General features: G+C 47.4%; 2 protein-coding genes across 3 annotated transcripts; one reads left to right on the top strand and one right to left on the bottom strand.

The window, feature by feature from the left end:
- Nucleotides 1-314: 314 nt before the first annotated feature.
- BRICD5 (BRICHOS domain containing 5) lies at nucleotides 315-9741 on the top strand. Its single transcript, XM_080981747.1, has 7 exons — nucleotides 315-1272; nucleotides 1754-2259; nucleotides 3709-3840; nucleotides 4589-4741; nucleotides 5807-5914; nucleotides 8237-8390; nucleotides 9205-9741. The coding sequence occupies exons 2-7, from the start codon at nucleotides 2221-2223 to the stop codon at nucleotides 9297-9299; spliced, it is 681 nt and encodes a 226-aa protein (XP_080837873.1). The 5' UTR covers nucleotides 315-1272; nucleotides 1754-2220; the 3' UTR covers nucleotides 9300-9741.
- A 1319-nt stretch (nucleotides 9742-11060) lies between these two features.
- On the bottom strand, nucleotides 11061-19790 carry MLST8 (MTOR associated protein, LST8 homolog). 2 transcript variants are annotated; one of them, XM_080981728.1, is made up of 9 exons: nucleotides 19484-19790; nucleotides 18189-18328; nucleotides 18023-18071; nucleotides 16846-17008; nucleotides 15045-15120; nucleotides 14253-14405; nucleotides 13681-13805; nucleotides 13003-13166; nucleotides 11061-11423 (listed from the first exon to the last, which is right to left on the bottom strand). In XM_080981728.1, the coding sequence occupies exons 2-9, from the start codon at nucleotides 18315-18317 to the stop codon at nucleotides 11305-11307; spliced, it is 978 nt and encodes a 325-aa protein (XP_080837854.1). In that variant the 5' UTR covers nucleotides 18318-18328; nucleotides 19484-19790; the 3' UTR covers nucleotides 11061-11304. The 2 variants fall into 2 exon arrangements, with proteins under 2 accessions (XP_080837854.1, XP_080837853.1); XM_080981727.1 differs by having other exon boundaries at nucleotides 18023-18074; nucleotides 19484-19779.
- Nucleotides 19791-20335: the final 545 nt, after the last annotated feature.

Raw genomic sequence — 20335 nt, 5'->3', positions numbered from 1 at the left:
CCCTCCAAAAATGAAGGGGAAATGTGTGTGCGTCCTATGGGGCGAATGCAGGCTTTCGCTGAAGCCTGGAGAGCGAGAGGGGTCGGTGCGCGGGAAGCTATCCGCAAGCTTGCAAGCAGCAAGTTCCCGCGGGCTCGCAAGGCTTGTGGGCAGCAGCCTGCAGCCCGAAGCATGGGGCGCCCTCCGGAGGGAGTTCACACGGGCTCTCAAGGCTTGTGGGCAGCAGCCTGTTCTGGGGGCTGGGGTGGGGGGAAGCTCGGGCGGCTGGGGGGGGGGAAATAATTTTTTTTTAATTCATTTCCCCCAAAAAACGAGGTGCGCCCTATGGGCCAGTGCGCCCTATAGGGCGAAAAATACGGTAACTTTGTGTAGAAATAAGTCCTACTGTTGTCAGTGGAGTTTATTGTTTACAGTTGCAGCCTTAATCTCCCTTTTTAGAACTCCGTACCTCTTTACACATACAGACTAGGTTCAAAAATAATGGCAAATTGTGGTTTATCCATCAGGTCTGAGCCTTGTGTTTGCTTGTCACGTCATCCCTGGAGGTTTTGGATTTCTGAAATTTTTTTGATTCAGAATTAGTGCCCTAAGGCAATAGAGATCTAATTTAGCATGTTTTTACTTATTTTTAGTGAAAATAAATCTCCAGATGTTTTGTGCTACAACTTCCATCACTTCCAGCCAGCACATTCTTTAAAGAATTCACCACCCTGAGCCGGTATTTGGCTACATATTGCAAAGTTGATGACTGGTTTGCTTTTAGCTATTTAGAGACATGAAAGGGCTGTTTAGCCACAGCTGAGCAGGAGCAGAATGGGTGTTCTGAGGAAATGGTGCCAGAGGAAAATGTGCCCAGCCTTAACTTTGAGCCATGAAATGCACGAGTGTGTGTGTTAATTATGAGAATGAGCATGTCTGCATGAAAGCATTTTTCTTCTGGCCCCCACCCCTTTTTCTAATAGGCCTCAAGCAAACACCGCAGGACAGCGGTATGATCTTTTGCCAGAAGAAATAGCTTGGAAGCAAAAGATGGCAGGTGCTTCATAAGACAATGATGACAAGCTGTCATCGTATCCTTGCCCCAGATGATCTTGGGGCAAGCTCACTGTGGAAATAGCCAAGGCTTCAGGCCATTTCATTGGACGTGAAACAAAGTAAACTGGGCCAGTGCTGGTGAGCTGCTCCACTGACTCTACAAGTAGAGATTCTTTCTATGGGCCTTTGGATTCTATTTTCTAGTTTCTCTTTATTCCTGTTCTCCACCTATCATTGGTATGTGCCCACTTCGCTACTTGCATTTACTAACATGGATGATTCTCCTCTGCTTCCTCCCAGGAGGCTGTGGTGCAACTTGAAAACTGCCAGCACCTGAAAGTGCCTCATTTGAATGTGTGCTAGCTCCTATCACACTCCCATCTCACACTCCCATCTTAAAACTTGACCAGCTGCAGACAAGGATGGCTTGAGAGAAGCAACCTTTATTCTCTCTTCCCCACCTTCTGCAAAAAACCTTGGTTTTTAAAAAAACATCTAGCCTGATCATTCTCGGTGTCAATGGCCATGCTGCCATCTTAAAATGGGACGATCCAGTTTCCCAAATGGTTGAAATCGCAAAGTTGTCTCCTACTTCCTCTTCCTTCAGAGTCCTCAAAAAGACACCTTTGCTTGACATGCAGTACTAAAATATATTTATATTTGATAAGTAATCACATCAAGTAACATTTTCCTGTTTCTGACCATATTAATTCTGCAGAGGTTCGGAAGGTGACAGGTCTGAATGGCAGGTTCTCTCCAGGAGCAGATGTCTCAGACCTCTGGGCAGGCTGGCACTCTTCTCTACTTGTTTTCACTTCCTTCCCTCCCCCCACCCCAAATGAGAGAGATGTCTGGCCCATACCAAGGGCGGCTGCCAGAATGCAAAGGTCTCACACAAAGCCCCCAATTGTGTTCCCCATGAATGTGTTAGCTGTCTCACAAGGAAGGACAGCGAAAGCATCACCGTGCCCAGGACAGCATCTTTCTGCAGCCTCTGTTCCCTTCCACCATTTAGAGCATCTAACGTTTCACCACCACGTGGCTCCTTCTCCAAGTCAAGGTGCCAGGGTGGGCAGTAAAATGGGGCATGTTCTCAGGTTTCAAACCGGATTCTGAGGGATTTGATAATGCACAAGCTCTATACTGTCAGAAGGCAGAGTCAGAGGAGCAAAGAGGGCATCAAGAATGGAGGAACAGACTGTGGCCCACATCACCCCCTGTCCAGTAAGTACCCTGCCGCCTTTTCTTTCCCCACAACCCAGCACCTGTCCCTTGATGGGTTCCTGATCTGTTTCTCTTGGGATTTTTCCTTTTAAAGGAGTGGAGTGATGCACAGTCACACAGGAAAACATGCAAATGGATTGTGTCCCACATTATTGGGACGCCTGGAGTTCTCAACTCGGGCACCAAAATACTCAGGGCGTCTTGGGATCAGGGTAGAAATGAGAGAATGATACAGGTTGAGAAAGGGAATTGAGAGAATGCTCTGATCCAAATCCTTTCATTGCCCCAGGACAGGGGTACCCGATGTGATGCTCTCGAGATGTTGAGCCCCCAATTCCCATCAGCCCCAGCCAGCAATACCAGTAGTCTAAGGTAGTGTGGTTTGTGGTCCCACAACATCACAAGGGCACCATGTCGGCTGTTCCTACCCCAGGACTATTGATGCAGATCTTGGTGTTCCTGGAGATTGAAGGTACTCCGTAAGCAAGAATGATCAAACTTAGTGAAATCTTTCATAACCTTAGGGAAATTATATATGTCATAGGAAGTCTTACCATCAACATTAAACTAATACTTTGTCAGGCAGCTGCCCTCCAGATGTATTGTACTATAAGCCCCAGCCAGCACAGGTCCAAAACACCAAACTACAAGGTTGGGGAAGACTGTTTTATACTTTATATTCTGAATCTCTTGCATTTACTTAGGCAAAGTACAATATTAAACATTTTAGTTTTAAAGCCTGCCTAAATATCTTATACTGCAATCCTTTACTTTAGAGTAAATTCCTCTGAACACAGTGGGACCTGTTTTTGAGCAAGCCTGCATAGGATTGCTGTCTTAATTTCAGTTCTGTGCACTAAAGATTTTAAATCAAGCCAGACTTCTCCAAAAACTGATAACTACACTGCTTGAGATCCCTATGCTTTTGCAGAGTAACAACTTGAACACCAAAATAATACAAAGACTTAGATACCAAGGGAAAGAGGAAGATGTATGATCCATGGAATCCCTGTGGATCATGACAAAAAACATTTTGAATACCTTGTATTACCTGTCTTTACATAGTCCACAGCTTTCGGAAAACCAGGGATCACTCATCCAGCAATGGGATGAGAATAAGTTAATTTCCATGTCAACAAAACATTATTATTAATAATAATAATTTATTATTAATTACCTGCCCTTAGGTTCCAGGGCAGGTTACAACCATATAAACTGGGTAGGGAAGCCCTGAGCTGCTTATATCGCATAACTACACCTTCTGTAACCATCAAGTACATCCATGTTTGCATTTTTGTCATGCCATTTTATTGTACTTCATTTTCTTAACCAGAATAGGAAAGGGTTGGAGTCCTTCAGATGAAGGTTGCATGTGGTGTTTCCCACTAATACTTTTGATGTTCAACTTATTGGTTTCTGTTTGACTGATGGGCTTATCTTGGCTCTTAGGAGAGAGCCTTGCCGGCAGAATCCAAAAGCCCTTCCAGGACATTTTGGGTTGTTCTTTCTGTCATTTTAATCTGTGGAATCATCTGCATTGCTGTGGCAGCAACTCTCAGCTTCGCAAAAACATCTCCCAAGGTAAGGAGATTCTCTTACCCGGGGAACGCAATACTCTGTTCACCATCCAATTTTGCCTGCAGGGAGTGGCTGAAACTGTTCATCAGTTATCAGCAAAATAAGGTTGCAGTCCTCTATACCAGCCTTCCCCAACAGTGCAACCAACCAGCCCACTCCACCACCCCACCGATGCTTTGGACTACAACTCCCATGAGCTGTTTACAGCTGGAGGGTTCCAGGGTGGGAGAAGGCTGTTCAGCATGCTGGGCTGGGAGTATGTCCCATTGAACTCAATGGGACTTGATTTGATTTATTAGGTTTGTTTATTGCTTTATATTATTACCACTGGAAAATTCTTTATCTGTATCCCCTTCCCTGTATTCTTGCAATGATTTATGTACGAACAAGTATGTGTTGCACATGAGAGAGCATTTTCTTTCATCTGCCCTGCGCGTTGCATCAGCAACATGTTCTTCTCTTTTGAGAAAGAGTAAATTACTCCTGTCGTCTCCCTTCTTGCACCAGTTGTGATTTTGCAAACCTCCTTGCAAACACTCCATTAAAACATCTGTTTTCTAAGCTGAAGAGCTGAAAGACGTAAGTCTTCCTCTTTCTGGCTGTTGCCATGACTATCTTTAGCTGTTCTAGACGCACACCCCCAAGAAAAGGACCAGGGAGGGGAGCACACAGACTCTTGCTGCAGCCGATAGACCAGGCAGTTTCTCCCACCCCCACCCCCAACCAGTCTTAACACTGCATATCTTCATAGCCTCTTTTGCAGGTTGTCCGGTTAAACTTCCAGAACCGACCAGGGTCCCGGATGAACCAGTCGGCTTTCATGAACAAGTCCAAGAACACAGTTACTTATTGCATAACTTCCCCAAGTAACCAAACAACGTCAGTCTTGTTTGACAACAAGAATGTGAGTGTCCTGGTGGTCCTTGCCTTTCCAAATTGTGAGGAAGGGGATGGGGGAAGGGTGCACAATGCTGAGAAATTGCCGGTGCAGCCACAAAGCCCACCTAAGCCGTGAAGCTGGCAGGTGCTCCTGGCCAAGCCACTTGAATGGGAAATCCTCATGGCCTGTCTGCCACCCAGGATTTTTGTGATGGTAAAAGAAGCAATATTTGTGGCATTCCTTTATCCTCTTCAAGTGCCACAGAATTTTTTTATCAGCAGGTTATATATAAATATAGGGGAAGCTGATGCAGTTTCCTGGCTGCATCAGCCACGTGGTGGAGCACTGAGGAGCCGGTGTTAGAAATAGTAAAGTGAACTATGTCTGAGCAAGCCGCCTCTTGCCCTCCTGCTGCTCAAGTGGCTCAATGAAATGAGCATCCCTCTGGATGTGCAGGAGGCCCCCAGAACAAGTGTGGGTTTCAGTGTAACTGTACAGAAATTTCAGCCGCTCTGAGCAGTGTTGGACATGCAAGCCCCTAGAACACACACACACACACACACACACACACACACACACACACAGCAGGCTTCATCCCAGGAATCTTTGATAGAATAAAATGCCCAGGGGCATGTGCAGAGTGCATTTTCTTCTGCACACAGCCATAAGACCCTAAGCATGTACGTATTTACACACACAAAATCAGTATTGGAAGTCAAAACCTCCAGTTGAGGAAGGATGTGGCTTCCAGATCAGAAACCTCTGCATCTTTCTCTCTGCAAATGAAACACAATGGAGCAACTCTCAGAGCCTGTGCCTGAAAGAAGTTCAGGAAAAACAACTATGAGAATGTATTGCAGGGGTGGCTAACCCACAGCCCTTCAGGTGATGCTGGGCCACAGCACCCATCATCTCTGCCTGCCGGCCATGCTGGGACTGGGAGTCCAGCATCTCTCACGGGCCACGTATTAGCTCCCCCAAGTGCATTGCTGGTGCTACAGGAGGCAGAGAGGACAGTACTATGTTCACTTAGTGGATCAAGCAACCTGCCAACAAACAAAACGAGCTTATCTAGTTTCTTCTGTTCAGGGCTACGTCTGCTACAAGCCCTCAGAGCAGAACAATTGCTACCTGCGGATGATGGATGACCGAGACCGAGACACTGTCCAGATGTCCTTCAACCTGTCAGAACACAGGGTAAGCACAGAATGCTGAAGCAGCCTCCATAGAATCCAGATTCTCTATAGTCTATTGTCTATTTTCTTAGTTTAAATGAATTTTGAAGAAGCATCACCTGGAAAGCCAGGAATATTTCATCTCCCACAAGAGGTGATGAAAGACACTAACTTAGGCTTTAAAAGGGGAATTATTTGTTCCCTTTAGGATGCATCTTAATCAGGAGTGCCTAACCTCTGGCCCTCCAGATCTTCCTGGACTCCAGCTCCTGTCATCATCCCTGACTGCTGGCCAGCTACTGAATCTGAAAACCCAACAGCAACTGGAGGGCCACAGGTTATAGAATTGTAGATTTCAAAGGGACCCCTTGAGTCATCTAGTCCAACCCCTGCAATGCAGGAATCCTTCCCACAGCTTTCTCTGGGTGGGTTCAAAACACCAACCTTCTGGTCAACAGCAAAATGTCTTTGTCTAGCCCTGTTGGGCATTCAGAACATACGATGTCACTTCTGCATGAGGCTAGTGGCCCATCTAGTCCAGTATCCTGTTCTCACAGTGGCCAGCTAGATGTCCCTTCCAGCAGCTCATTTTCAGGAGCATTGCTGCTTCTGAGCAAGGTATCAGAGCGTACCCATTGTGACTAGTAGCCATTGATTGCCTTTTCCTCCTCCCTCAATGTGTCCAATCCTCTTTTAAGGCCATCCAAGTTGGTGGCCATCATTGCCTCCTGTGGGCGTGAGTTCCATAGGTTAACTGCATGAAGAAGAGCTGTCCTTCATTTTATCCTTCCTGAATCTTCCAACATTCAGCTTCAATGGATGCCCATGAGTTCTAGTGTTATGAGAGAGGGAGAAAAACTATTCTCTCTGTGCCTTCTAAGCCAAGATGAGTGGGTTACTCCTATCCATTTCCTTTAAGTAAAAGGAAAAGGAGACGAAAATGTAACATAGTGGCGGGTGAGGGGGCCGGAGACAAGGAGAGGAAACCCTCTTTCCAGCTCGTGGGCAATTGAAGCCAAGGAAACAAAGGTGCTTTTGTCAGTGACTCCACAGCAGCATAAGTCTGAGTAATGATGCATAAGAGTCCTCCAGACAAAATGTTAATGGCTTCAGGTGAGGGGCGAGGGCAGAGGTTTGATTTCGGAAAGACAGAGGCCCCTGTTCTGCCGGGAACGTCAGGACAAAGCTCAGTGGGGTTGGTTTACCGCCCCCACTTCCATTTAGCAGGGAGGCAGCGCTCCTGGCCAGCTCTGCCAACGCTCCCCCAGAACTTTGGAAGAAAGTAAATGGGGAGGAATGTGAGACACCCGGCAACCTTGTTAATGAAAGACTGTTTTGAAAAGGTCTGGTTCCCATATGTCAGCTGTGTAAACAGAAGTGATGTTAGGGACCTTGGGGTGAAGGGCAGGAAATAAATCTTTAAAATATACAATTTTTTCATGCAGCACGAAGTTAAACTATAGAACTCACTCCCGCAGGAGGCAGTGGCAGCCACCAACCTGGATGGTTTTAAAAGAGAATTAGATAATTCCATGGAGAAGGGGGCTTTCAATTATGCTCTCTCTGCCTCCACAGTTGGAGACAGCAATGCTTCTGAATACTAGTTGCAGGAAACCACAGGAGGGGAGAGGGCTCTCGTGTTTGGATCCTGCCTGCAGATTTCCTGCAGGGCCATCTAGTTGGCCACTGTGAAAACAGGATGCTGAATTAGATGGTCCATTGCTCTAATCCAGCAGGCCCTTATGTCGTAATAATAAGATTGTTAACGTCAGACTTCCAGCCCCTCACTTACTAAAGGAGAGGCTATGCCATGGATAGTTGAAGGTGATGCATTCACTGTTTCAGTCACTTGCCACTTTTCTTTCTCATATGTGACTTATGGGTGGATGCATGCAATGCTCTGCATGTTTTGTTGAGGTTGAACAATGCCATTTTATTATAAGACGAATAAAATATTTACCATTTTTTTTAAAAAAGGACAGGTCAGTGTGGCCTGGGGCAATGGCATAACTGCAGCTCCCCAGTCCCTGACCCCTTGGCAGAACTAGATGCTGGTGTTCATCTGTCCACACCAGCCTTCTCAAAGCTGGTACCCTTCAAATAATAATAATGTACCCTGCACATCTGACTGGGTTGCCTTAGCCAGATGTTTTCGACTACAACTGCCAACATCCCTAGCAAGCACTGCTGTGATGAGAGCTGTAGACCAAAACCTTTGCAGGGCACCAGCTGGAGTGAAGGTTGGCTTATACCAGCATCTGTTCAGTGCTTCCTTTTGATGGTCACTAATGAAGGATTAAGGAATGCAGAGCCCTGACACTTGGTGCTTCTTGTTCCTGCCAAGGTGGATCAGCTGCCGCTTCCCAACGACAGGACCCAGTACTACCGTGAGTTCCTGGGGATCGTGCCAGGGAGGCAGGTGCGACCAGAAGAGGCAGGGGAGGCTGTCAGGTCCTTGTGTGGGCAGGCGACCATCTACTGGGTCAAGAAAAAAGACGGTGAGTGGCCTCCTGGACCCCAGCCCCTAACAGACGCAGCCAGCTGGGGAAGGGTCATCGTAGCTCAGTGGTAGCCCATCTGCCTTGCATGCAAGAGGTCCCAGGTTCAATTGCCAGTGGCATCTCTAGGTAAGTCTGGGAAACCCTGGACAGCAGCTGCCAGTCAGTGTAAAGAACACTGAGCTTCATGGACTAAAGGTATGACTGTATAAGGCAGAATCTCGCAGCATGTTGTGAGGAAGAAATAAAGAGGAGGAAGAGGCATGTAAACCTCCTCAAGCGAAAGGTGGGATAGCAATATAATTAATTCAAAAACTCCTGCCTCTCAGCATGCCCCTACATCAGCTAGGGTAAATAAAAATAATCCCAAACCAGGTTGTATTCTGAGGACCATGTAGAAAGGTGGACAACAGGTATCCAATTAAGAGCTTTCAGGCTTGCATTCAATCTGCTGAGCAGAGCTCCAATCCCTCAGATTGAATTCCCCTAGAATGAAAAGTGCTAAACAAGCTGGGGTGTCTCCCACTGTCTTAAAAGCTCAGAGGTGGGGAGACACCCTTTCTGGAACACTGGAGCCTTTTGGTTTCTTGGATGGGAGATGTACAGCAGCAGAGCCCGAGATCTACTTCTTGAAATTTAAATACGCAAAATTATTGAAAGTGGGTGGTTGCCTTTTTCCAGATTCTGCAAGAGAGCTGCATTAATACACGGCCTCCCGCTCCCCCCCAAATAATCAGTTTTAATAGTAAACGCTCTGCATTTGGATGCCGTCCATGCACTAACCGCACCCGTCGCACACCTGTTCTCCATGTAGGTCCTCCAAAGCAGCGGCTCATCTACCTGTGCATCGACATCTGCTTTCCGAACAACACCTGCGTCTCCATCTGCTTCTACTACCTTCCCGAATGAATGGCCTGGACCACCCTCTGCACCTCTGCTCTTCTCTACTTGAATACAAGGGCGAGGCTCTGCTGTCTCCGCCAAGCCCACGTTGCAATTCAGGGCTCTGGATTGGGCAAGAAGGGCTACAGGAACCTTCCCCAACCTGGTACTCTCTGGGTGCTTTGGACTACAATTCCCATCACCACAGCTGTGCTTCCTGGGTCTGATGGGCTTGTAGTCCAACAGCACCTGAAGGGCACCAGGTTGAGGAAGCTTGAACCACAGCGACACTCAGTCAAGATGGCAGTATATACATAAGTGTGTGTGTGTGTATATACTGTATGTATATGTATACTCCTGCTTTATTTACAAAGAGTGTTGCCCTTTCAGCTATAAGCCTGTAAATAATTGTCTATGGGGAGAAGAAACTGCGTGGTGTAGATCCAGTTAAAAATCTGAGTCAAACAAACATTTTGTAAATCAAAGTATTTTTTAAGAAAAAACACAAACCACTCATTTTAAGGAGCTACCCTGGTGTGTGTGCATGTGTGACAATAATTAAAAGCACAAAAAATGAGGAAATGAGCAGCTTGAGATGTGTGTTAAGAACTCCTGTGTCCCACCCCCCCAGGGCTAAAAGCACGCTTGCACTTCTCCAAGCACACTTCCCTGCTGGAGGTCCTTTTCAGTCCTTTTTTTTCCAATTCTGTGGACCGGGATGACAGCAGTACACTGCTTGGCTAGCTCAGTTACTCAACCAGCCTTCCTCAAGCTGGTGCTCTCCAGCTTTTTTGGACTATGACTTGATGCCAGTCACAGACAGCATTGCCATAGGGTGCTGGAGCTTATGGGAGTTGTAGTCCAAAACAGCTGGAGAGTACCATCTGGGGGAAGGCTGCATTTAAATAGTCTGGTAATTAATAAAGGCACTTCTGAGCCCAGAACAGGGGGCGGTCCCCCAATGCCGGGGAGAAGCCATTGCTCACTCTCCCCACGCCTGGCTCCAGCATTGAATGTCAGACCTAACTGCATTTTTACTTGCAACTTGATTCAGTTAGATTCAGCTCTCCCATAATGCTGCCCTCCAAACCCTGGATTGTCCAATGATGCCAACCCTGGATTGTCCAATGATGCCAATGTTGGAAAAATCAGGAGGGACAGAAGCAAGTTCTAGCTGAACTATGGGAAGTTGCTCCAACAAGATGCAGTGATGGCTACTGACCTGGATGGATTTGAGAGGGGTCTCTACTCTAGACAATTCATGGAGGATGAAAAGGATTATCAATAACTACTAGTCAAAACAGTAACCTCCAGGAGCAGAGGAGAAATCACAGAATTGCAGTGTTGGAAAGGACACAAAGGGTCATCTGGTCCAACCCCCGCAAAACAGGAACCACAGTGATGAGTTTTCCTGTGCTCACATCCTACTTGTGAGCTTCCCACTGGTGTAGCTGGCCTAGATGGGCCTCTGATCCAATCCAGCAGTTTATAACCATGAAAGCAATGAGGGTAAACCATTTTTCTTCCAACTGCAGTGAGCCTTCTGGAGCAGGAGGTGGCAAGCTTGCAACAGAGGCCGCCTACCTTTGCTCCTGGTGTGGGAGAAGGGGGGGGGGATGTATGCACATTAGTTGGAATGTCCGCTTAGCCCTTTACATTGGGCAAAGGTGAATGGAAGGAACAGAGGGCAGCCTCACCTAAACAAAAGCAGTTCCCCAAAGAGAGCAAGTTGAAACCCTGTGTTGGGAGATCCATCCCATACAGTAACATCGGTGCTGAGTGTCACAGTTTCTCCTTACAAACCACTCTTTGTTATGCGATACTTTTGCACAAAGATCTTACGCCAAACAAAATCTGGGGATTCTGTTTTAAAACTGCCTGCCACTGTGCAAAGATGGTTAAGGTGGCTTCAATTTTACTTGAATCCGGCTCTTCTGCAGAAAGGCAGCTGTGGGTGGCAACACAGTCTTTGCACACCTGACCCCCCAAAAAAACCAGTCTTGCAGCAATCTTGTGAACGCAGCCTTCCTTCTCAGCCCAAGACGCTGTCATTGAAAGCAAGGCACACGACCGCTTTCTGATGCCCACTGTATTCCCGCTTGATCTCGCCTGTTTCCACACACCAGAGCCTGGCCAGATTATCCGAGGAGGCTGGGGAAGGAAAAGGGACACCGTGAAGCCACACATACAAACACACACAACAATCGGCAATATATGGGTGACACTGAACTGCTTTACAAGGTTGCCGTAACTATTAGTGAGCTACTTCATAAAGCATTTATAGAATTATATACAGTGGTACCTCAGGTTACAGACGCTTCAGGTTACAGACTCCACTAACCCAGAAATACTACCTCGGGTTAAGAACTTTGCTTCAGGATGAGAACAGAAATTGCGCCGCAGCGGCAGCAGGAGGCCCCATTAGCTAAAGTGGTACCGTAATTTTCGCTCTATAACACGCACATTTTTTTCTCCTAAAAAGTAAGGGAAAATGTTTGTGCGTGTTGCTGAGCGAATGTGTGGTCCCTGGAGCCGACTGGTCTGAGTGCAGGAGCAAAAATCAGATCGCGCGTGTCGCAGAGGAGGGAAGGGAGGGAAGGTTTCAGAAGCGAGGCTGCTGCTTTCCTGCATTCTGCCTCAAGGTCTTACTGCCCACCCTCTTCGGTTGCTGTGTTTGCTCAAACGCAACAAAGAGCAGGGAAATCCCCTGCCCTCCTGGCAAGCAGAGGGGAAAGGAAAGGATCGCGTCCTTCCTTCTAATTCCTTCTTAGTCACACTGCGCGCAGGCTCCAGCCCACCCGGCTCAGGTTCCGTCGGCTAGGAGCGCAGCCTACAGCCACCACCTCCTCCTATCCGTGCTGCTGCTGCTGCGTCCAGCATTCTAGGGACTCGCAGGCAGCCGGAAAACATGCAGGTGGGAGGGAGACAGACAAAGAGAGAGAGAGGGAGGGAGAGGGCTGGCTTGGGTGGGTGGGGGGAAACTTGCCTTCCTTTCCTCCCTCCCGTTAAACCCCTCTCCTGCATTGTTAGCCAGCTGCACACCCCTCTCATGCTCTTTGTCCCTTCTGTGTTTTTCCTTCCCTCCCCACTTAAAACATAGTTACAAAGCACGGATCCACATGGATCCTCAGGATCTTTGCATTGGGTCACCCCAAATTCACCATCAGATCACATAGCATGTCCATGGCTACAGCCTGCACCAAAAAATTCACGCACCCACTGTTGCCTGGGGCTGCAATGGTGCAAAAACGTGGTTACAAAGCACAGATCCACATGGATTCTCAGGATTTTTGCATTGGGCTACCCCAAACTCACCGTCAAATCACATGTCTGTGGCCACAGCATGAAGCACAAAAATGATACATCCACTGTTTCATTCAGAATTTTTTTTTCTTGTTTTCCTCCTCTAAAAACTATGTGCGTGTTATGGTCAGGTGCTTGTTATAGAGTGAAAAATACGGTACCTCAGGTTAAGAACAGTTTCAGGTTAAGAATGGACCTCCAGAACGAATTAAGTTCTTAACCCGAGGTACCACTGTACCGTTTAACAATGTGTACGTTGTTCAAAATCTTCGTGTTTTTAGTAGGGTGGGAAGGAGAAATGAGACGGGCATCATTTGATTTTCTACATAAGGTTTCAAAATAGCTTGGCCTGGCCACAGGGGGCTTAATGTCCCTCGTCATCCTTCCTATTCATTCTCCAAGGAAAGGTGGGTCCACCCTTGTTCACCTGTGACAATGTACTGAGAGTCCCCTGAAAACGCGCAGTCCCACATCCAGCCGCGGGAGGTTTCCCCTGGGTTGTTGCTCTTGATGCTCAATTCTGTCATCAGAGAGAAGTTAGACGTCCTCCAGATCTTGCAGGTTTGGTCAGCAGAACAGGTCGCCAAAAGCCTGGAACAGAAGACGGAAGACTAGTCAGAGTGGGGCACGGCAGGTGGAACACAGGCTAGAAGTGTCACCCAAAATAACCGATAACATAAAGTCCCTATTTATACTGCCGGATTTTAAAGAATGTATTGATTATTTTCATCCCCTCCTCAAGGTGGCATACACAGTTCTCCCCTTCCTCATTTAATCCTCACAACAACCCTCTGGTGTAGGTTGAGGCTGAGGCAGTGACTGGCCCCCCAAGGTCCCCCAGTGAGCTTCATGGCAGAGTGGGGATCTGAACCCGGGTCTCCCAGGTCCTGGTCCAACGCTCTAACCACTACAGCACACTGGCACTAAACGGAGAAAGCTTCCATAGTTATGGGTCCCAAAAAGAATCCTTATAGGGAAGGTCTGTAGCTCAGTGGTAAGAGAATCTGCTATGCAGGCAGGCAGCCTTATGGCATCTGCAGATAGGGCTGGGAATGCTGTCCCCCGCCCCCACCATATGAAACCCTAGAAAGCCAGTCCTACTCACGTGGAGTCTGGGCTGAATTTGCACTGGAGAGCATAGCGGCTGTGCGCAGGAATCTTGGTCTTTGGGATGAGCTGCGTCACCTCGTCACCTATGCCACCTGTGAGATTCCACACGTAACAGTTTCCCTGCAATGGGAGGGGAATGAAACATCTGAGAGGCCATCTGCCTGCCAAATCCCTTGAAGGCTTAGATCTGGTTGTCACATGACACCAAGCCATAGTTAGTTAACCTAACTGGCATGTGCAAACCCAGCCCAGCATGGTTTGAGGTAACTATGGTTTGGCAAACAGGAGCCTTGCTTAACCATGATTTGTTTGACCAACCCACCCCAGGCCTTCGCTGAGCTACAGCGGCCCGAGGCAAGAGCATCTGGAAAACAAAAACTTTGGATGGCTTGTTTGTTCCTCTGTCAGGCAACTCATGGTTTGTTGAACAAACCATGGTTAAAACAAACCCTGGTTTAGTGCAACGTGCAAACACAGCCACTGTGGACTCTTTAAACAAGACACTGGCCGAGAAGCAATAGGCAGGCTGTAGCGCATCACTGCACCACAAAGCCAGCCAGCACTTACTGAACTGTTAACGGCAGCCATGTAGCTGGCATCAGGATCAATATGAACAGAGTTGACAGAGACTTCCGGCTCTGGGATGAGCTGTTCATTGTGGTCGGTCTTCAAGTCCCAGATGTGAATGGCCCCACTCTGGTCCCCAACGATAAGTTCTGCCTGTGGACAGAAACACACACAAAAAGGGCCATCACCTCTCAAGACGACAGACCCTGCAAATCCCCACCATTTGGAAGACTGCATGAAAAGGGGAGATGTTCCCAGGGGATGGTCTGAAGGCACGTGAGGCCACCTCCCTGCTGAAGCTAAACAGGTCTGGGTCTGGTCAGTGCCTGGGTGGGTGACTGTCTGGAAACCCACAAACCCACCCTTTTGGATTCCACAAGGGACGAGAGGTGGAATAGGAATGTCAGAAAATAAAAGTACAGTATCTAGAATGTGTGGATGGGAGGGCTTCATGTTGACTGGTTTGGGTTTCTCTAGCCTGGTGAGAGGTGATATGAGAGCCACCTTCGGATATTGGAAGAGCTGTCACATGGAAGATGGAGCAAGCTTGTTTTCTGATGTTCCGGAGGGGAGAACCTGAACCCATGGATTCAAATGAAAAGAAAGGAGATTCTAACTAAACATTAGGAAGACATCCCTGATGCTAAGAGCAGTATGAGTGGAACAGACTCCCCTTCACTGGAGATTGGATGGCCACATGTCAGTGACTTTAGCTGGAATTCCTGCATTGCAGGGGGCTTGCCTAGGTGACCATTGGGGTCCCTTCCAACTCTACAAATCTGGGATTCATACCTGATTGGGATGGAGGCAAACACAGTTGATGGGGGCATTCACTTGAAAAATGCGCTGGCACTGGAGGTTGCGGGACCTGTAACAGAACAGATGCAGGCAGAATGACAGGTGAGCCAAAGCATAACCCCTTCACTGCCATTACTCCAGGGAGCTCCAAAGCACTTTTTGTGAACTTCATTCCCTAGGAAAGCCTCCTATGCAATCAGATCTTATATTTCAAAGAAACATCTCCTGGCCAAACCCTCGGTGGAGTGCATTAAACAATGCTTAGGGGATCACATCCTAAATGTGCAGATTCCTCTTCCTGAACTAAAGGTAAAGGTAAAGGGACCCCTGACCATTAGGTCCAGTTGTGACCGACTCTGGGGTTGCGGCGCTCATCTCACTCTATAGGCCGAGGGAGCCGGCGTTTGTCCACAGACAGGTTCCGGGTCATGTGGCCAACATGACTAAGCCGCTTCTGGTGAACCAGAGCAGTGCATGGAAACACAGTTTACCTTCTTGCCATAGCGGTACCTATTTATCTACTTGCACTTTGACGTGCTTTCGAACTGCTAGGTTGGCAGGAGCTGGGTAGGAGCTCACCCCGTCGCAGGGATTCGAACCGCCGACCTTCTGATCGGCAAGTCCTAGGCTCTGTGGTTTAACCCACAGTGCCACCGGTAAACTTACATTGTGATCCATCCCCCCCCCCATCATAATTTAAAGTTCACCCTCAATATAGCAACTCAGGATAACAGATCATGCATCCAATGAAGTGGCATGTCATCTCTAAATCTTATACCATTATAAATTTCTTTGCCTTAAGGTGCAACAGACTAACACAGCAACCCCTCTGAAAATCAGCAGTTTGTTCACTCCCAAAGCTCCCAAACTTTAGGTCAGACAAGCTGGACTTCTCCCCCTCTTCCTTCTACTCTCCTTTCTCTTGTAACATTAAACAAGACTGTCAAGAATTAAACTGGCAAGCCACTAGATGCAGATTCAGCATGCAGGCTGCAATCCTAAAACTTTAGATAACTACTTTTAATTCTGAGTTCTGTATTCTATGATCTTACAATTTCTGGATGCTTTAAATGATTTTATTGTACACCACCAGATTTTTTTTTTGCAAGTTGGTATATAAATATTCTTATAGATAAATTAATTCACTAGGAAGGAAAGCTCATTAAACTCAGTGGGATGGGAGTTTTGCTTGAGGTCACACTGGAAAACCCTTGGCTCAGACAACCTTGTTCCTGCACTGGGAGTCAAACTTCAAGTCTCTTCCAGTTCTGTGGTGCCAGCCTAAACTGAGACAGCATCTGATTTAGGCTGCAAGAACCATTGGCCATGACCCCATGACACCTGCCTTCTTGCCTACAATGCTGCTTAAGCATGATTTGAGGAAAGAAACTCCTGTGTATCTTGCAGATCGTCAAACTCACTGACTTTCCTTGCAGATCCATGGTCATAAGAAAAGCTTTGATGCTGTATCAGGTCAATGGCACATCAGAAGTATTTCTGCCTCCAACCACAGAGGCAAAGCATAGCCGATGTGGCTATTGGCTATCACTATTTTTCTCCTCCACTAATTTTTTCTAATCTCCTTTTAAAGCGATCCAGTTTGATGGCCATCACTGCCTCCTGTGGGTGTAAGCTCCATAATTTAACTGTGCACTGTATGATGAAATCATTTCTTTTTTCTGTCCTGAGTTTTCCAGCATGCAGCTTCACCGGGTCTCCTGTGAGAGCGGGAGAAAAACTTTTCTCTATCCCCTTTCTCCGGGTTATGAAAAGGAGCAGAGCTCCAGAGGCTTACCTGAGGTCCCAGATGCGGGCCATGCAGTCCTCGCCTCCCGTGTACATCCAGCGGCCATCTTCATGGAAGCCAACAGAGGTGATGTTCTTGCTGACACCGTCGTAGTTGATAACAGGGTTTGGGTTATTGGAGTTCAAGTCATACATACGGATGTGTTGATAGCCTGGGCAAAAGACCCCCAAATTAGTTCATAGCTAGTTCAAAAGCACAAATTTGATCTTTGCACAGAATTTTCTGCAGAAAACTGGCAGAATAAGAACTCGTGTCAAGACCCACAAAAGATTAAAGCGGTCATTCTCCTTCAGCTGCAGTGGCAAGTATTAAGGAGATGGAGACAGCAAACTGAAATTTATTTTGGTTTGCTCATACTCAGGTAGGTAGGACCTACACCGGTGGGTTCAAAAGCAGGGTTTCAACTAAACTTCGGAGGTTTAAAAGCAAAGTTATTCTCTATTAGGAGTAAATGTCTTAGTGGAAGTTAGACTAGAATTATGAGGTCCTTTCCAGTTCTATGATTCTATGAACTGTAAGCAGTTTATCTTATTAACCAGGAATCCCTGTAACAGTAAATCCCAACACTATAAACAACAGAAGGGTCCCCTCTTCTGTGTCTGTCCTTTCTTCCTAGCCCTGCTCCCATCCTAACTGGAGAGCCAGTGTGGCGTAATGGTTAGAGTGTCAGACTAGGTCCTTGGAGTCCAGGGTTCAAATCCCCACTTGGCCATGAATCTCACTGGGTGACCGTGTGGGCCAATCACTGCCTCACAGCCTAAGCTACCTCACAGAGTTGATGTGGGGATTAAATAAGGAGAGGGAGAACCATGGGCACCACCTTGAGCTCTTTGGATAAAAAGGTGGAATATAAATGTAATCGATCAAATAAGGACAGGGGAAAGGAATGACCAGGGCAGTGGGGTGGGGCATGTTGCATTTCCTTCACTTTACCTGATGATATGGCTGGCATCAACTAACAAGCATGGGGGTGTTTCTCTGGGCTGGAAATAACCTCCCTAGCTTCTCCTGAGGCCATAGCTTTGTGATCATGGAGAGAATTCCCTGTTAGATGTCTCACAATTCCTTGGCAGAGCCATCAGCATTACAGACATCATGCCCTTGGAGAGAAAAGGTTGGAAAGACAAGGTTGCACCTCCATGCTCTTGGAATAAGCCACACTTACCTGCAGCAGCAATCATGCTCCGATCTGGGGTGATCTCGAGAGCATTGACCTGCTGGCAAATGTGGTTAAGGAAGACAGAACAGGCTGGCTCACGTAGTTATAGTGAAACACTAAGTAAGGTTAGCAGAGCCAAAATCCTGTTACAGCTGGCGCATCAAAAGGATACAGAATCTTGGTGCTGGACGGTCCGGGTGCATATCCCACTGTGGGCCTGCCAGAAGCGAACTGTGTGGTCATAGCCGGCCGTGGCCAAGATGACGGGGTCGCTGCCCACAGTGCCCTGTGCTGTGTTCATGGTCCAGGTTTCTAAGGACACAGAAAGAGAGAGGGGTAGGAGTCCCACCCATGTGGCTAGAGAGGAGATGCCCTACCTTCTCCCAAAGAGACACTGGCAGGAAGTGGGAGACTCAGCACTGCCCAGGAAGGAGCTGAGAGCTGACAACATGTCCACTAGCCACAATGGCTATGCTCTGTCTTCACAGTCAGAGGCAGCAATGCTTCTGAATACTGCAGCAGGGGAGAGGGCTCTTGTGCTTGGTCCGGCTTGGGGGCTTCCCAGAAGAGGCATTTGATTGGCCACTGTGAGGACAGGATGCTGGACTAGATGGGCTATCAGTCTGACCCAGTGGAGCAAATTCTTATGTTCTTATGCTAAACTGACAAGCCACGCTCAAATCACACTGTTTTCCATGGAGTCACTGCAAGACTTTCTGTCTGCCTGCCTGTCTATGTATGTTGCCATATCCCTGCATCTTTCAGAAGGAGGATGCAGGAATCTGAAAGAAACCCCAAGTGCGTGTGTAGACCCTTATTAAAAAACTGTTAGGAACCTGGATCAAATTTGTAGAGCAGAGCACACGCACTGGAGAGGGCTGGTAGGGTGAGGGTGGGTTCAAGCTATTCAGGCAATATGGATTAGCTCAGCCTTGAATTGCAATGTTTGTTGTTGTTTTTTCATTTTTATACACCCCCCTCAATGCACACAGCACACTCCCCAAATATTAATAGTGACATGCAGCCGATCGCTGCTTCCCCCACCCACCCAAGGAGAAGTAACAAGGCAAGGAGTGATGCAGCAGCTGGAGTGTGTCTGACTAGTCCTGGGTTCAAAGCCCAGTTCTATCCAGCCCAACCAAACATGGCTCACAGCCTAGTTGTGACAATAAAATGGAAGGCTGGAACAGAGGGCACTTTGAGCTCCTCAGAGGAAAAAGGGCATCTAAATCCAAGAAGCAAATAAAATAAGTTTGGACCGCTGAAAGCAAACAAGAGGAAAAGGGTGAGCATTGCAAAAATTAAAATGTAACATAAATTAAAATAAATATTGGAATAAGAATTAAAACTTGCAATTATACATTATATTTTCATCGCAGAGCACTGTCTCTGATGCACAGAGGGAGATTCCCTGCCCCATTTATTGGGGACTGGCGGGTGGAGAGGGGGTGCGAAAAGGACGCTTACCTTCAGAACGCCAGATCTTGCCCGGTTCTACGCTTGCGTCGGAAGAAATCAAAGGGCAAATACGCGCCTGCGCACAAAAGAAAAAACCCCCAAGTCTTACGTTTCTAGTGTCTTTTCATAGACTTGCCAAATTATGGATGCACATCAAGTATCTGACTTCCGAGTTCCTTTTTGTGAGGCCTACCCAAACAATGAAGAAAACCGGGATTTTACAGTGGAAACCTACACATGTCTACTCAAGCATAAGTTCCATGGGAGTTGCTCCCAGGTAAGTGTGTAGAAAAGCACGTCCTTCCCTCCAGCAACATGTTTCTCTACACTTTGGTGCATCTATGGACTCATCCTGCCTGCCGCCCAAGAAAAACTGCCCCTTCTGTTCATTTGCAGGAGGAACAGGCCGCAGCTAAAATGAAGCATGCGCAGTACGATCTGACAGAAAAAAAACTCCAAACAGCCTTCCCCAGCCTGGTGCTTTGCAGATTTTTGGACTACAACTCCCATCAGCCCCAGCCAGCAGAACCAGGTACGGTTCTGGGGCTAATGGGAGCGTGACCTGGCTGACTGAGGCTGGTGGGATTTGTAGTCCAAAACATCTGGAGGGCACCAGGCTTGGGGAAAATAGGTTTTATGGACATATTTTGACAGGCCATTGGTAAAGGCCGCCATAAAGCCTCCAGTAAGAGAGTTATCCTGGGACAAAAACTCCACACTCCCCTCCTGCCTCACACCCAGGAAGGGAACACGTTCATTCAGGAGCATGAAACCACTTTCACTTACACCAATCCAGGCCACATATTTTGAGTTATACTGTTACTTCACTTAATCGTATTAATTGCTTTGATGAATCTGTTC

Source organism: Podarcis pityusensis (assembly GCF_964106645.2).
Source record: "Podarcis pityusensis genome assembly, chromosome: 14".
Lineage (NCBI taxonomy): Eukaryota > Metazoa > Chordata > Lepidosauria > Squamata > Lacertidae > Podarcis > Podarcis pityusensis.
The sequence above is the reverse complement of the archived record's forward strand: the minus strand, read 5'-3'. Positions and strand labels throughout refer to the sequence as shown.

What these genes read in the sequence shown, in the direction of transcription:
- MLST8 (XM_080981727.1), bottom strand. Translation starts at nt 18,317, where the DNA reads ATGAACACAGCACAGGGCACTGTGGGCAGCGACCCCGTCATCTTGGCC. An exon ending in CCGTCCAGCACCAAGATTCT is followed by an intron (nt 18,075 to 18,188) that starts GTATCCTTTTGA and finishes CACATTTGCCAG; the next exon opens with CAGGTCAATGCTCTCGAGAT. An exon ending in AAATTCAGCCCAGACTCCAC is followed by an intron (nt 13,167 to 13,680) that starts GTGAGTAGGACT and finishes CTTCTGTTCCAG; the next exon opens with GCTTTTGGCGACCTGTTCTG.
- BRICD5 (XM_080981747.1), top strand. Translation starts at nt 2,221, where the DNA reads ATGGAGGAACAGACTGTGGCCCACATCACCCCCTGTCCA. An exon ending in CCCACATCACCCCCTGTCCA is followed by an intron (nt 2,260 to 3,708) that starts GTAAGTACCCTG and finishes CTTGGCTCTTAG; the next exon opens with GAGAGAGCCTTGCCGGCAGA. An exon ending in TCAACCTGTCAGAACACAGG is followed by an intron (nt 5,915 to 8,236) that starts GTAAGCACAGAA and finishes GTTCCTGCCAAG; the next exon opens with GTGGATCAGCTGCCGCTTCC.